Below are 17,192 nucleotides of genomic sequence, written 5' to 3'. Positions count from 1 at the left end.
CCAAGTGTTGGGATTAAAAGCGTGCAGCACCACTGCCCAGCCAATTGGACTTTTTTTTTTAAGATTTATTTTTATGTGTCTAAGATTTGGCCTGCATGTATATATGTGTACCATGTACATGTCTGGTGCTCACAGAGGCCAAAAGAGGGTGTTGGATCCCCTAGAACTGGAGTTACCAAGAGTTGTGAACTGCCATGTGGGTGCTGGGAATCAAACCTGGGTCCTCTGAAAGAGCAGTCAGTGCTCTTAACCCAGAGACAGAGAGACAGAGACAGAGAGAGTTTCTCACTATGTAGATCAACTGGCTTTGAACTCATAGAGATACAGCTGCGTTTTAAGTGCTGGGATGTATTTAAGAAGACATACACCACCACTACCAGTTTCAGTGCTGTTCATGCTTAGGAATTCACTTTTCAATTATTACTAGATATAAAGTAGATATAATACTAGAGATAAAGACTCAAGTTGTGGTTTTCTTTTTTTTTTTACCTTCAGTTTCTACCCTGTACCCAATTCTAGAATATCTTTCATAAAATATCCCTTCTCCCTTCAAAACGCCACCATTCTAGTTCTGACCTATGCAGACTCATAACTCACCGCAAAAGAACCTAAACTGGTTTCTTTGCTACCAATCTCCTCTCCATAGTCAGTACAGAGTCACATCTAGTTAGTCTCCTCTCCCATAGTCAGTATATAGTAATATCTAGTTAGTTTCCCCTCTTGTCGTTACATGAACATCAAAATCTTAATCACTCCCCACTGATTATCCAAAGTGTTAACTATTCTTGATTTTTAGATGCTCTGCAATGTGAAATTTGCTAGTACTCAGCTTACTTCCCACAAATTCTCACTCCAGTAAAGCTGGAGTTTAGATATTGTAACCCAATGGTACCCAGCAGAAAAATCTTAGTTATGGAGGAGGACAAGCACATGATGATTGTGGACAGGAGACCTCCCTCAACCCCATTACTCTCATCAAACTAGACTGGTCCATGGGGACAGAACAACACTGCTTGTGCCCTTTCTAAACAGCAGTCCTCTTTGCTGTCTGCGAATGTGTTCCCTGAGATGCCCTTAGCACTTTGCCTTCAGATCAAGCGTATCATGTCTGAAGGTGACTGATCTACACTGGCCAAGATTCTCCTTCTCTCAAACATGCCTGAGTACAGTCTTGCTGTGCAATGTCCACTCAGTGTTTTCTACTTAGACTTTTTCTTATTTAATTTGTCATGTTATGCCTTAACCTCCCAACTACCATGTAGCTCTGAAAGAGGACAGAGTTTAGATGCTCACTATCTTTTATACACAGCAGGAGGTTTACTGACAACACACACTGATGGAAGTTATCAGTGCAGACACACTCCAAATGCCAAGAATTTCAGGGCCATACCACCCATTTGAAACGCGGTTTTCTGGAGCCCTGCCTCTCTGGAGCAGGGAAACCACACTTGAGGACACTAAACACAAACCTGTGTCTCGTTGGCAATCTCCAGAGTGGCAGTCAGTCTCTGCACTTCATCCTGTGCCTTGTCATCCTCCTCCTTGACATCTCTCAGCTGCTGGCGCAAATGCATCACTTCCAGGCGCAGCAGCTGCAGGTCCATGCAGTGCTCCTCCTGGATGGCATTCAGCTGATGCTTCAAAACAGCTACGTGCAGCCCAGAGGACAGAGCAGACAGTGAGCAAGGGTCCAGACTCACAGAGATGGCCAGCACCCTTGCAGAACCAAGTTCTCTGCAGCCATCCTCTCCCTTCATACCTGTTTTCTGTGGATCCGACTCCTTCTCAGTTTGCAGACGGACGATGCTCATCTTCAGGGACTGGATGAGGTTTTCCAAACGGCACATTCGATTTACCAGAAACTCACAGTTCTTCCATAAGATACCTGGTTTTTCTGGACAAATTACTTCACTTGGGATAGGACTAATGATTTTCTGGCTGGCAGGGTCTCCGAAATAGTTTGAAGTTTCTAAATGACCTCTGGAAAAGCACCCCAAAACAACATTACATCATGCAGTTTCTATGGTGCTGAAAACAATCATTTGAGCCGATGCAGCCTCTCTAGTTCGAAGGGCAGTGACATCAACATGGTAGAACCTGAGGCTCCCGACTTCTTCAGACAAGAACACATGAAATGAGCACTAAACACAGACCAGTTCTAAGAGAGTGTCAAGAATAAGATGAGACTCTTCCACATATCCACACTGGATGCTCAGAAAAGGCTGAGGCACAGTTAGATCCAACCCCTACCCAAGGCATGCACTCAACAAGTAGAACAAAATCTCTGACTCCCAATTTTCCCTAAGGATAGAAGGACAGAAGCAGGTGGGCTATATCACCCTAACTCTTACATTCCCAAAGCTTTGGCCCCTGAATTATCTTGGCCATATGAACAAAGGGATTAAGAGTACACATGCCTCTAGACCACAGAACAAAATGACAGTTCTAGAAATATGCACACTGCCAAGGACTTGATTGCCTAGGAAGAAGATCCTAAAAGGAGTGTGCCAGTGTCCTCTCCTACTGCTGCTGACAAGTGAGTTAAGAAGACCAACAATTGGGGCTCTGGAGCCTAAGAAGGAGCTCAGCACTTCCCAAGCCCTCTCTCCAGCTTATCCTACAACTACCAGTGTACCTAAGGAGAAACTAGTTCATTGCCGAATGTCCTTCTTCACAGGGCATTCGAGTTCTCCCAGCTCTCTCAGTGGACAGGGAGGGACATTTGAGTCTTTGTAGATCACACCACCAACAGGCTGTTGTAAACAGGAGTGCAAGCACTTCCAGAGCATATACTCCTATAGGTCGATGCAGACCAGGGGCTAGAAAACACAGCTCCTGCTTTCTACATTGAAGGGATTTCTCTGCACATGCTTTAGTGACCTGGATCCTGGCTACCTTGCATGGGGAAGTGTGGTGGTTTGAATAGGTATGTGTAGCAGGAATCTTAAAAGTTCTTATTAATAAAATCAAACCTGAGGCCAGTTATTGGGGTGAATGCTGGAAGATCAGAGAAGCAGAACAAGCCACAGCTTCCTCACCTCACCAGTTCCTCAGCTGATCCTGTTTCCTCAGACTGGAAACTTCTGAGTCCTCATCCAAATGAATCTCAGCTGAACTGCTGCTCCAAAGCATAAAAGCTTAACCAGCCAAATGCTTAACCAGCCAAATGCTGCTAGTTTCTGGTCTTCACGCCTTATATATCTTTCTCTTTCTGCTGTCACTCCCTGGGATTAAAGGTGTGTCTCCATGCTGGCTGTATCCTTGAACACACAGAGATCCACCTAGCTCTGCCTCCCAAGTGCTGGGATTAAAGGCGTGCACCACCACCGCCCAGCTTCTGCTATGGCTTGCTCTGACCCACTTTCTAGCCACCATTTTTGGCTCTGTATCTAGTGGCTGTCTGTTCTCTGACCCCAGATAAATTTATTAGGGTGCACAATATTTTGGGGAACACAATACCACCACAGGTATGGGCCTCATAGACTCATATGTTTGAATGCTTGGCCTATAGGGAGCGGCACTATTAGGAGGTATGGCCTTGTTGGAGGAAGTATGTCACTTTGGAGGCAACTTTGAGGTCTCAAATGTTCAAGCTATGCCCAGTGTGGGAGTAGGTTCACTCCCTACTGCCTGAAGATCAAGATGTAGAACTCTCAGCTCCTTCTCCAGCACCATGCCTGCCTGCATGCTGCCATGTTTTCTCACAATGATGATAATGAACCAAACCTCTGAAACTGTAAGCCAGTACCAACTAAATGTTTTCCTTTTATAACAGTTGCCATGGTCATGGGGTGTCTTCACAGCAATAGAAACCCTAACCAAGACAGAAGTTGGTACCATGGACTGGGGTATCGCTGTGATAGGACTGACCACACTTTTCTTTGGAAGAATGTAGACTTTGGGAGCTTGGATTAGAAAAGCAGTTAAACACTGTAGGGCTTAATGGGCCATAGTAGTGGAAACACAGAAGACAGTGGTGCTGAGGGTGATTTGAACTGTGGGATCTGGCTCAAGAGGTTTCAGAGAAGTTTAGTATGTTGCCTAGAGAGAGATTCTTGTGTGTGATATTTTGGTGAAGAATGTGGCTGCTTTTGCCCTTGTCAGAAGAGTCTGCCTGAGGCTAAAGTGAAGAAATTTGTATTAATTCATTAGTAGAGTAAATCTCAAAACAGCCTAGAATAGACTGTCATGTGGGTTAATAACTAACATGTTAACGCTAATGAAGATTTAGAATGAAAAGAAGCAAGCTAAGTAAGTTAAAATACAAACTGCACAGACTAAGGAGAAAAGGGTCACCAGGAAGTGGAAAGAAGCTAAGTCCTGTGTTCAAGGTGATAAATAGACTAGGAAATGGAATATAAAGAACAGCTTAGGTCCAGTGTGGTGGTGCACATCTTTAATCCCAGTACTCAGAAGGTCTACAGAGCAAGTTCCAGCAAGGCCTAGTTTAGGCAGTGAAGGAAACCATCAAAAACAAAAGGTTGATGAAGATGTCATTTGAGCAAGGGGACCATGTTCCCACCCCAGTAAAGGCAGTAAAACTTGGCAGCTTCGGCCATCTGGTCTTGGCGTTAGAGTCAAGGATAGAAGAAAGGTCATGGGAAGACAGGGGTCATGGAATCTTCCTCCTCAACTAAGTAAAGCTGCTGAGGCCAGCCATGTGTTGGGGTGTCCCTGCATGGAGGCCTAGAGAGGCCATTGTGTGAACCTGTGAAGGTAAAGCCTGGATTGCCTTGGAAACCCAAGATGTTGGAGATGCCAGAGTCATGAGATACCTGTCAAGGAAGTGGAACCAGGCCAGGAGAAAGAAGTGTGTTGCAGTCAACAAAGCTGAAAGGAGCTGGAGATCTGAAGAGCATTTTGACATCAGGCATGGAGATGCAAAGTTTGGAGTTTTCTGAGCTGGTTTTTGGTCTTGCTTTGGTCCAGTATTTCTTCACTATACTCCCTTTCCTCCATTTTGGAACAGTAGTGTATATCCTATGTTGGAAGTAGGTGATCTGTTGGATTTTTTTTTTTAATTTTGATTTTACAGGGGATTACAGTTAAGAGATTACATGAAGAGACTTTGAACTTTGGGCCTTTGAACATTGTTGAGACTGTGATAGACTATGGGGACCTTTGGAGTTGGACTAAATGCATTTTCCATTATGTTATGGTTACAAGCCTATGGGAGCCAGGGAGTGGAATGTGGTGGTTTGAATAGGAATGGCCCCCATAGACTCATGTGTTTGAATACTTGGCCCATAGGGACTGACACTATTAGGAGGTGTGGACTCATTGGAGTAGGTTGGGCCTTTCCAGAGGAAGTGTGTCACTGTAGGGATGGGCTTTGAGGTGTCAGAAGCTCAAGCTATGCTCATTGTGGGAGTCAGTTCATTCTCTACTGCCTGTGGATCAACATGTAGAGCTCTCAGCTCTTCTCCAGCACCCTGCCTGCCTGACTGCATGTGTCCCTGCCATGATGATAATGGACCAAACCTCTGAAACTGTAAGCCAGTCCCAATTAAATGTTCTCCTTTCTAAGAGTTGCCCTGGTTGTGGTGTCTCTTCACAGCCATAGAAACCCTGACTAAGACAGGAAGTCATGAGGCAAACAAACCACAGAGTTCCAACTGCCTGTAGGGAGCACAGCACCTGGTCTTCCCCAGCCTCATGTGGTGACAGCTACAGTTCTACAGATCCTTGCTGAGATGAGTCCAGGCCCGAGTGTCCCCACTCTATGTCTTTAACACCTAGCTCTGGGACTCGATGGGGTTCTGCATTTCTGAATGTCCCTAGACCACCAAAAATAAAGAGGTGGACATGGGAGCTGCTTCCAAACAGTTTCCCAGGATCAGGGGTGCAGTGCAAACGAGAGCAGAGACTCCAGACACAGACGCTCTCGCAAGCTGGAGCGGACAACACAAATGTCTGCTCTCAGCTTCACCCTGGGAATAGAGGAACTGGAACACAAATCTAACAGCTCAACCTTCCTAGCTGGCTTGCCCTATTCCTCTTCTGTTGCAAAGCACTGACAAGAAAAAACCATATGATTGTTTCAATAATTGCAGGGTAAAAACTGACAAACCCAACATTCTTCGTAAAAAGTTGCCAATAAACAACACATAGAATGAATGTTCCTCAACGCTGAAGGCTTTCCTCTAAGGTATGGAGTAAAGACTAAGATGTCTAATTTCACCACAAGTATTCAGCAGAGAGTTGGAGAAGAACAATAAAATAAAAGGCACCGAACTCAGAAAAGAAATTAATCTGTCCTGTCTGCCAAAGACAATTGTGTGTAGAAGACAATCCAGAGGGGCCTGGCGACATGGCTCCCCAAGTCAAGTGCTGCCTTGTAAGAGAAAAACCCACGTCCTGAGTCAGAACCCCAGCAGCCACACAAAATGCAGCAGCATTCATCTATGACCCCAACTGGCCACGCATGTGTGCACAGGCTAGGGGTTGACACTTGGTGACTTCCTCAATCTCTACCCTAGCTTTTGAAACAGAGTCTCTCACTGAAATTGTAACTCACCAATTAGGCTAGACTGACTGGCCAGCAATCCTCCTGTCTCCACATTCTCAGACTGCAGACACTGATATGCCCAGCTTTGAGGGGCCTTAGAGGGATGGGATGGGGAATGTGCATGTGGGAGTGGGTGCTGGGATCTGAACTCAGGCCCTCATACTGAATGGCAAACAGTTTAGTCTGAGCCATTTTTCCAGCCCTTTGGTTGTTTATTTTATTCTGAAATTTAATAAAGAAAACCTTCTTATGTCAATCAACACAAAATGTGACACAAAAAACATGGTAAATATTAATTTTATAATGGTAACTTAGAAATTAAAGTTAGCATAGAAGCAATATATTTAAACATAATACAATTTCTTATTGTTTTATCAAAATACTCAGCATTTATACCAAATTTAATCTTTAAATGATAAAAGTAATTTATGTGCCCTACAATAGCAACTACACTACTATTATGTTTTAATTTGAGACACTCAGAAAATACTTATGACCTTTCTAAAACAGATCACACCAGTAAATTCTATATTGGCTGCATAAACACGTATAACCCTTACTATTAACATGCCAACTGGCTTTAAAACAACAAAGAATTCTTTAGCACTACAGGGGAAAAACAGTTCTGTAATAGTTTCTCATTCTAAAGCATGAAATAGTTAAGGATTTCAAGCCTGCCTTTTAATTTATAATACATATGAGAAAAAAAAATGAAGACCAAATTAAAGGTCTGAATCATTTCAGTTTTTCTTTTAAATGATTTCCAAATAAGATCTAAAATAGTGTTTGTGGCTATATGTTACAGCTTGTATATACAGTGCTCCTCATGGGCTCAAATGTTAAAGGCACAGGTACCCAGCTGATGGACCCACCCATGGAAAGGTAACAGAACTGGGTTACTGTAGATGAGTTCACACTGAAGACACCATGAGGAGCTGGGGACTGCTAAAGCAAATCTGTCTTCTCCCACTCTCCTAACACCATTGTCTCTGCTGCCAGGAGGTACTAGGTCTACTCTGCCAAGTCTTCTCTGCCACAGTGACAGGGCTAAGCACCAAGAACTCAAACTTCTGAAATGGTGAGCCAACAGCAGATCCTTCCTCCCTTAAGATGGCCTCAGGGGTATTTTGTAATAGCAACAAAGATCTGACTAACATCTGGTGGTGCTCTGAATGAGCCTAAGTTTCAGGCATTTGAATACCAGACTCGGGAATGATAGCCCTGTGTGGGGAGGCTAGGAGCTGTGGACTTGGTGGAGGAAGTGTGTCGCTGAGGGTGGACTCTGAGGTTTCAAACGGCTCCTGCCATTCCCAGTATCTCCTCTGTTTCCTGGTGGTTGTTCCAGAAGTGAGCTCCCAGCTCTTGCTCCAGCTGCCTGCCACTCTCTACCTCCAGTCCACCATCGTGGACTCACAGCCCTGAGGAACAGTAAGCCCCAAGTAAGCCATTTGTTCTATAAGTCGCCTTGGCCAAGGTGTTTTATTACAACAACAGAGAAGTAACAAAGACACACTCTATCACAGAATGACAACTCTATCTAAAAATATGTTTGTGTCAAAGTTCACACGGAAACGTGTTTTCCAGAATCATCTACCTCATCGGCATTTTGCTAAGCATCAGATTAAAATTCTTTATACTGCAGCAGCAATCTAGTTAACTTTCTGTTACCGTTTGTCAGCACAGCCCAGCATTAGTAGGTCATCTCTCAGGGAACTGGTCTGCTCCTCAACAGTTCTCATCTTCTGCTGAAGTACTGTGAAGGTTTCAGAAGCTGTTGGGTTGACGTGGGTTGGAGACAGGACTGGTCGGTACACTGTAGTTTCCATATGCACCTAAGGTCACAAGGTTACAATATTAGCATGGGAGGTTCCCTTACTGTTGGAAACAGTCACTGGCCCTTTCTTGAGAGGATTATATGTCCTGTCTTATTTACTAGGGAATAGATATGTGTCCTATTTTGCTCAAATATGAAGAGAAGCTTTAAAGCCAACTTCTCATTCAACATCTTTTTTTCACTCTCCTTTATGAGATAAGCAACATCTCAGGGAGATTTGTTCCATGGGCCAGGGTCCCACAGTGAAACACTCATGACATTAAATGAGTGAACAGGAGACCTATGTAGCTGTGGTAAGTTATTGAGATTGTTAAGTACTTTGCTATCACATTTTAGTCTACCCTATTTGCTTTTACTGGTCACATACTAGGGACCTAAGACTTCTGAGGGAGCTTTCTCTGTTGTTACTACTTATTCCCATTATAACAGCATAGTTTATTAAGTGTCCTCCAAACAACTGATGCTGAAGCCTTGGTATCCAGCCTGGTGGATCCACTTATTGAAGGTTGATCTTGAGGAGACTAACTCCATCACAGGGCTATCTTTGATGAACTTACACTGAATGAGCTATTAGGAGGCAACAGCTCATTAGAGGCAGCAGTAGACACTGGACGTGTGTCTGTCAAGGGCACCACCTGCCTCTTTTCCACTTATCTCTCCCACTGCTTCCCAGAGAGTGGTGGTGCTCTGCTACCCTGGCATGGTGTTCTGCCTTGCTACAGGACCACGGTGATGGGGCAAGTGACCACAGACCCAAAACTATGAGAATATGAGCTACAAGAACTCCTTCTCCCTTACGGTGATGGATTCGACTTTTTGTTGCTACAACAAATCACTGAGAAAAACTTAAAAGGACGACTTACTTTGGCTCACAAACTAAGAGGCTTCATCCCAGCATCATGAGAAGGCTGTTGTAGAGCAAAGCAGCTCATAATACAGTGGCCAGGAAACGGAGAGTGAGAATGTCTACAATAGCAGGCTTTCTGATTTCCTTCCTTGACCTGAATTCAAGCTCCAAAACCCATGAAAAAGCTGGATATGGTGGCTGTGTATATATGAGCACAGCACTGGGAAGCAGAGACAAGACTCCCTGGAGCATACGGGCTAGCCAGCCTAATCTAATTGGTAAATTCCCGGGCAAGTGAGAGATCCTGCCTCAAAAAACAAAGTGACCTGAGGCTGACCTATGACCTCCAAATGCACACAAACCACAAATGGATACACTGTACACAACAAATAAAGCAAATATAATTATTAGCTCACTGTTTGTCTACACTGAAGCAGCAGTGCTCAAAAACATCTTGCAACCTTATTTTCATAATATGAGCAAAAACTCTTTACAGGTATTAATGTCAAATTAATCATTTCTTTCTCTCATATGAGGCCAAGTTTGCAAAGCTCTCCTGCAGTCAGCCATTGTGGAGGTCTGAATGAGAATGGCCCCATAGGCTCATCAGTTTGAGTGCCTGGTTCCCAGCTGGTGGAACTGTTTGGGAAGGATTAGGAGGTGTGGCCTTGTTGGATGATTGGGTTACTGGGGTGGGCTTTGAGGTGTCACAAACCTTTCCCAGTTAGCTTTCTCTGTCTCCTGCTTGTGGATGGATTTGTGAGCTCTCGACTACTGCTCCAGGATCCTGCTTATCTGCCTATCATGCTCTCCAACACAACAGTCATGGATTCTGGGTCCCACATTAAATACTTTCTTTTCTAAGTTGTTGGTGCTCTGTAACAATAGTTGAAAAGTAGCTAAGCGGGCCATGCAGTACTTACATAGAAACAGAGACCTGGTTCACAGGCATCCTAGTCTCTGCTCTCCCCGCTATGATAAAACACTGGAGCGCCAACAACTTAGGAGGGAAAGGGGTTCACTTTCTTCCACAGTACAAGGTACACCGTAGCAAGGAAGTCAAGACAGAAGCTCAAAACAGCTGGCAACACTGTTTCCATAACCTCAGAGAAGAAACCCAGCAATTAAACTCTCTTTCTCCATTTTATACTCCAAATCTCTGGTCAAGGGATGGTGCCACTTAGGGGACCAGCCCCCATACTTATTTACTCCAGGAACTCTTGAGGAATGAGGGATAAGAGACTTAGGGGGAGAGGGAGGGAAGGAGAGAAGGAGGGAGGGAGGGAGGGAGAGAGGAAGGGGAGGGAAGGAGAGGGAGAGGGAGAGGGAGAGGGAGAGGGAGAGGGAGAGGGAGAGGGAGAGGGAGAGAGAGAGAGAGAGAGAGAGAGAGAGAGAGAGAGAGAGAGAACACAAACACAGGATCCTTATCCACCAGCCCAGAACTTTATTCCAAAGGTCTATTTATAACAATGCCAAGGGGTGGGGCAAAAGACCTCCCCCTTGCTAGTTACGGTCACCTGGTACCCAGGACCGTGGTCCAATCAACCTCTTATGCAGTCCTGCTGGGTACAGCCACTAGGAAACCTAGTGGGCGCCAACATGCCACCCAGTCTTATTGAGAAAATGACCCAGGAACATGGCTCAGATGGCCATCTTCTAGGTTATTCTAGATTCTGTTAAATTAGTAACACTAACTCTCAGAATTCCATTCCTTGTCAATGTGACACCAAAACATTGCTTTTAAGCCATCGTGACCATTTTACAGTATAAAATCCATTCAGCGTAACTTTAAAAAGTCCCCATCCAAAGCCTCTTAACTGTGAGTTCAAAACAAGTTGCACACTTCAAACATAGAATGGCAAAGAGTAAATATTCCTATTCCAAAATGGGAAAAACCGGGATAAGGATGGGGAAGCAACAATGATACTCTGTATTCTCTGTAAGGGACACTTGTGGAAAGGAATCTGCTTGGATACCTTTACTGGGCTGGAGGGCTCAGGAAGTGAGACTCAGTGGCCTCCAAGTATGAAAATCTCATTTCAGAGGGACAATAACGAGCAAAATGTGAAAGTCTGTGCAAGCGTTTATCTCAGAGGCAAGGATTACCACTTGCCACACAGAAGACTCAATGTTAGAATTATTGGCTCTTTTTCCATTTCCTACCAAGGGTTCTAGCTGCAGCTGAGAAGGCAAAGCAGATTTGGGGGATTTAATCCTCTATCTTCTGATTGCTGACTCCAAATACAGCACAGTTCTAAGATTCAATTCCTGTCCCTGCTCACGGCATTCCCAGTGACAAGCATCACCAACACTGTGGTGTTCTGGTTGTAGAAGGAAGAGGTAAACAAAACAACAGACTGCAAGACCAGAATCCCCCTCAGGCCTCCCCTCAGTTCCCCAGTCCTTATGAGCGTCACCAAAAGAGTTCAGAGGAGATAGGGAGAACACAGAGTAGAAGGTAGGTAGAGTTTGTTATATGGTGAACAGGAACATGTGAGAGTGGACACTGACCAGGGAGCCACTGTAAGGGTGCACTCTGAAACAAACCTAGTTTTAGGAATGTATTAGTGACGGGCCATAGGGCATCTGAAAACTCTCCTGCCCAACAACCACCCCCATGACATATGCCTCACCCTACCGTGGGGAAACAAAAATCAATGTCAAGTTTCAGAGCCCTTGGAAGCAGCTGTGGCATGGGATGCTGAGCAATGACAGGGCAGCCCTGGCAGTCAGCAAGAAGACCCTCAGTAACGGGGTGGGGTGGGGGTGGGGGGTGCTAAAGGAGTGTGAGATAAGACTGGCATCCAATGCATGTACCTGCCGAAGTGAAGCTTAAAGTCAAAGGCTCTCACTTTGATTGCAGTTACTCATTCATCCCATCCTCTGGATCTGATAAGCCCAAACACTGCAGCAAAATGCTATACACACGCCCACAGTCTGAGTCCCTGAGTCACAGCTCTGTAGCCAGGCTAATAAATAGAACCTTAAAAGCAAAGAATTTATCTTTAATTGCTAACATCCCAGCTAAAAGATAATACCTTTAGAACACCTATGTGTCATTGTCTCTGCAAAGGAGCACAGAATGAGTGCTGCTTTAGTCCTAAATGTGGATGCTTGACAATAGCAATAATAAAAACTGGCACAAGATTTTATTAGAAACAACAAACTGCTCGTTCACTTTTCATATGCATACCAGACTGTTTGTATAAGCATGTTGAGAGAAACATCACTTATAATAGTTCTAAACTATAATTACTCAAATGACCATTCAAGATTGTGCAAAAGAATACGATACACAGTAAAAAAAAATGCACTACAGTAATATCCAAATCACAAAAAATATCGAGTGAAGGGGGTGGTAAATACATACACAATATGTAGATATCTATTCAAAATCCTATGCTAGGAACTGAAAACTAGGAAAACTTAAACTATACTGTTTAGTCACATTATCTATATCATCTCTCTCTCTCTCTCTCTCTCTCTCTCTCTCTCTCTCTCTCTGTCACACACACACACACACACACACACACACACACACACACACACACACACGATAAAACTAGACTCTGTACCAGACTTCCCACATTCCCTTCCTCCAGGGTCTACCCTGGGTCTCACCTCCTTTGCCCCAGCCTAACTTGACCAACAACCACATTTAGCCTGGGTCCCACAACCAGTGCACTAGCCTAGTTACACCGTGGTGCAACATTTGGTCCAGGATCCCAAAACAGGGATCTCACACATCATATCCAACCTTTCACTAGACAGATCTAGGCTTGGAACAGAAAACACATCCTTGTATACCAACCCCAGTCCCCTGTCTACCTGACTTCATTACACCCCAAGCCATTTCCAACCTCTAGACCTAATCTGCCCCCTCCACACACACATACCTACTCTGCTTCCCCAACCTTCTCTGTCCATAATAAACTCAGAACTGTTGTGGAATATTTTGATCACACTCTGACACCCCTGAGACTGCCCAATAGTTAGACCCTGAGTTAGGGGGTGGAGCCACTAGCTGACTGGAATTACCCATAGAGAAGTCATAAATTTGGATAGAGAAGGCACACAGGAAGGAAAGGGCAGGGACTGGAGTTTGAGCTTCCTCTTAGTTCTGGAATGAAATGTGTCTCTTGCACTGTCTCTGACAGAAAAACAAGGTTAGCCAGTTGCTACTCAGCCTCTCTAGCTAGCAAGTTTTCACCCTAGCCTTTGACTTCTGAGTCTTATTGATAAATAGAATGATAGACTTAATTTAAATCTATATATCACAGCTGCAGCAGAGCCAGGGCTGAGAGACCAGAAGCCTCACCACAGTGCGGCATGAGAGTGGCCTTTGGGGCACTGAATGAGGGGCTGTGGGGCAGCAGACAATAACTAAAATATCAGTAGATTCATGTGCAGGCATTAGACTGACATACAAACTACATATGGTGTCCAACATGGAGGCTCAAATATCCACATGGGGCCTGAGAAAAATGGTCTCCTGTGTAGGCTCAGTGTACAGAGCTGGGGATCTTTTAAGATTCCCTATTGTACAACAGAGCACTTGAGCAGCCGATGTGCTAGGTAAAATGCCTGCAGTATCATGGACACAACAGCTTCCCAGAGCTGGGTGGTAAATGCACCAGCATGAGGCTAGGCTCTCAGGGAACCAAGAGAGGGTGGTGCCAGCCTGACATGGCCATTTAAGGTTTGTTTTGTATTCAGAGAATGCTGCAGATGTGCAGATAGTCAGGTCTAGACCCAAAACACCTTTGAACAGTAGAGTATGCTTAAAATGTGCTTAGATGTTAAAGAAAATCAGTACAGTTATAGAAGAAATTAAATATATAATTAAAAATAATAAATTCTTTAAATAAAAGATAAAGTAATGTAAGAAGAATAAAGATGGGAAATACACAGGGCATCTGGATCCTGTGTGGTGCTTTTTTGACTTTGTAGGGTTTTGTTTGTTTGTTTGTTTGTTTGTTTTGGTTTTTCGAGACAGGGTTTCTCTGTGTAGCTTTGCGCCTTTCCTGGAACTCACTCTGTAGACCAGGCTGGCCTCGAACTCACAGAGATCCACCTGCCTCTGCCTCCTGAGTGCTGGGATTACAGGCGTGTGCCACCACCTCCCAGCGACTTTGTAGTTTTTAAATGTTAAAGTATAAAAGCAATAGCTGTTCATAGACATTGGGTTATGGAAATGGCTAATTAAACCAACCTATATATTTTAAGAATGTCTTAACTTCAAAATGGAAGTCAGAAAATATGTTACATTGGGGGAGAGATTATGCCTTAGTTTCCACAGGAAACAAAAGGTTATGGTTCTCTTCAAAATTAATGAACATCAGATTTGATTGGGGAGACCTGAAAATCTTGGATATAGACATGAAAACAGAAATCAAGAAAGACTACAGAACAGGTGACATGTATGCTGATTCTTCTACTATGGGAACAGCTCTGAGACATGACAAATCTTGTTGGCTACAGAGTCTTCATGACTTATTATTACATACATCCTTTCATATAGCATGGATAGAGGTTTGGTTATACAGTCCAAACAAACTTATAAAGTTAACAGATGCCTTTTACCTGGTCAAACATAAAATAAAAAAAATCTTTAACTGACTTGTGCACACTGCACATTCCATACTTGTATTAATGCAGATACATATGTTACCTTTAAAAGTTTGTGTTTTCAGAAAAAACAACAAAACAAAACAAAACAAAAAACCAGACATCAATGAAGCCTCTGAGAATGCCTCTGTTATCGTTTCCTCAAAATTCTGCAAACAGAACAACTTCAAAGCTGCTGGATGAGATGGTCCAAACTCACAAACTATTCTGTGTGATAGCAAAGTGTAGACCTTATCTAAAGTCTTGGCTGGATAAACACAAAATAATACAGCTATCTTTCCAGGACTTGACCAGTATTCCAATTTTCTCAGTGTCTCCTAAAGATGCCATTGCCAGACAACAGGAATCAGTCTAGAGAATATGATACCCTCATTCCAAAGAGGTGGGATGGGTGGTTTTCGGTCCTTTGGTGGTTTATGGATGTTTGTCATCATTTAGAGGGGTTGGTTACAAGTTTTTGTTATTGGTAATGGTCAGAAAAATAATATAAAAATTAGAATCAGGGACCTCTCTCTGAAGAGAAAAAAAGGGGGACATAATATATAAATGATGGGAATCTATTTTAAACAACCACTAGTCTCAAATGTTTTACAATGGTATGGATTTCTGTATACTGATAAAATTTAGGGTTATTTTTATACTATATATGTGTATATATATATATATATACATATATAATATACAAAATACATATGTGTGCATTTCTACTCTTGTTTAAGCCATTGTACCTATACAACTTATTTAAAAATGTAAAGTTCTAGTCCTTGAAAGCTAATATTATAAACCATTTAAGATAATTAAGAAACACAGGTTAGTAGTTAGTTATCTATAACAATCAAACTTATATTCATGCTAGGTATGCTTTCAAGGTCATACAGAGCTATATTTTAGAGAATTTAAGATGTTTTAATAGCATAAGACTTTTCATGACAGGGAAATGCCAAGGCTTTTCATCACATTGAGACTCACCTGCTCCTGGCAGTACATACCAATCTACTTCAAAAAAGGATGCTGGGCATTGAAGAACCTCCATATGGAGTTTGCTTTCTTTATGACAAAGTTAGTCATTGGGCATTGCCCTTGCCTCAATTACTGACATTATGCTGCCCAAATTGGACAAGCAGGACACAAAAGAAGGTGACAGCTGAATTTTGCCAAGACAAAGTAGGACAGTTCTTCAAAATTCCTGCTTTACAGAAAAGTTAGTCAGATATTCTAGGTCTGTAGGCCAAAGATGGATGCCCCCAACATTGCAGAGGAATCTTGGGTGGCTGTCTTTGTCATTTCTATAGTTTTAGAAGTTGTTTGCTCTGCACTTCCTGTTTACTTGGGTAATATTATATCTTCCTTGGGTTGCTGATAGAGTTGAAGATAAGATAGTCATAGTTACAATTTTCCTTGTTACCAAATTCAGAAACAAAAAGTTACATGAGAGATAGAAAGTATATAAGGTAAAGAAACATAAAAGCTTAAATTGTTTATCTAAGAAAATGCTTTGAGGTCTAAAAGGATAGTTTTGGGTCGGTAATACAAGGTAGGATAGAAAGTGAATTAGGTACAAAACTTTGGACTCACTAAGATAGGTTAGAGAATAATCTTTCTCTAAATTTGCCAAATACAAATGGACTGGACATTGTGGATGTAATTCCTAACTGTTCTTATTGTGTACAGTTTTGCTATGTTAGAGTTAAAACTTTTCCTTTTTATTTAGACAAAAATGGAGAAATGTTGTGGGATATTTGTATATTGTGTAAAGATGTATTTGCTGTGATTGGTGTAATAAAAAGCTGAACGGTCAATAGGTAGGCAGGAGGTATTGGTGTAGCAGGAGACCTTCTCTCCAGCCCCTACCAAGCCCTGTTAGTCCAACAACCCACTTATAAAATAAACACACAGACACTTATATTATTTAAACTGCTTGGCCGTTAGCTCAGGCCTACCATTGTCTAGCTCTTACTCTTATATACAGCCCAATTCCATTAATCTATACTTTGCCACATGGCTTGTGGCTTACTGGTACCTTACATCTTCCTTGTTCTTGCGGCCGCTCTCCGTCTCCCCTCCTCCTTCCTGTTCTCTCAATTCTCCTCTTTGTTAGTCCCGCCTATACTTCCTACCTGGCTACTAGCCAATCAGTGTTTTATTTACCAACAAATCATCCACAGCATATAGACAGGTTTTCCAGAGAGAGAAAGGAAGAGGAAGAGAATCTAGACACATAAGAGATGCCAGGAATCATGGAGAGGAAACAAAAGGTGCAAGATGGAAGAGAGGTAATGCCATGTGATAGAACATAGATTAATATAAATGGGTTAATTTAAGTTATAAGAGCTAGTTAGGAACAAGCCTAAGCTATGGGCCAAGCTTTCATAATT

General features: G+C 42.9%; 1 protein-coding gene across 1 annotated transcript in view; it reads right to left on the bottom strand.

The window, feature by feature from the left end:
• The window catches only part of Ccdc150 (coiled-coil domain containing 150), an 88,549-nt gene that overhangs the window by 64,888 nt on the left and 6,469 nt on the right, over positions 1-17,192 (bottom strand). Inside the window, exons 2-4 of the mRNA XM_036173407.1 lie at positions 8,177-8,340; positions 1,760-1,980; positions 1,470-1,648 (exon numbers count right to left, since the gene is read on the bottom strand). Coding sequence (XP_036029300.1) covers positions 1,470-1,648; positions 1,760-1,980; positions 8,177-8,340 — 564 coding nt within the window. The remainder of the gene's footprint in view (positions 1-1,469; positions 1,649-1,759; positions 1,981-8,176; positions 8,341-17,192) is intronic.

The sequence above is a fragment of the Onychomys torridus genome, chromosome 23 (genome assembly GCF_903995425.1).
Source record: "Onychomys torridus chromosome 23, mOncTor1.1, whole genome shotgun sequence".
In the NCBI taxonomy this organism is placed as follows: Eukaryota; Metazoa; Chordata; class Mammalia; order Rodentia; family Cricetidae; genus Onychomys; species Onychomys torridus.
This window is presented reverse-complemented; position numbering and strand designations above follow the sequence as displayed.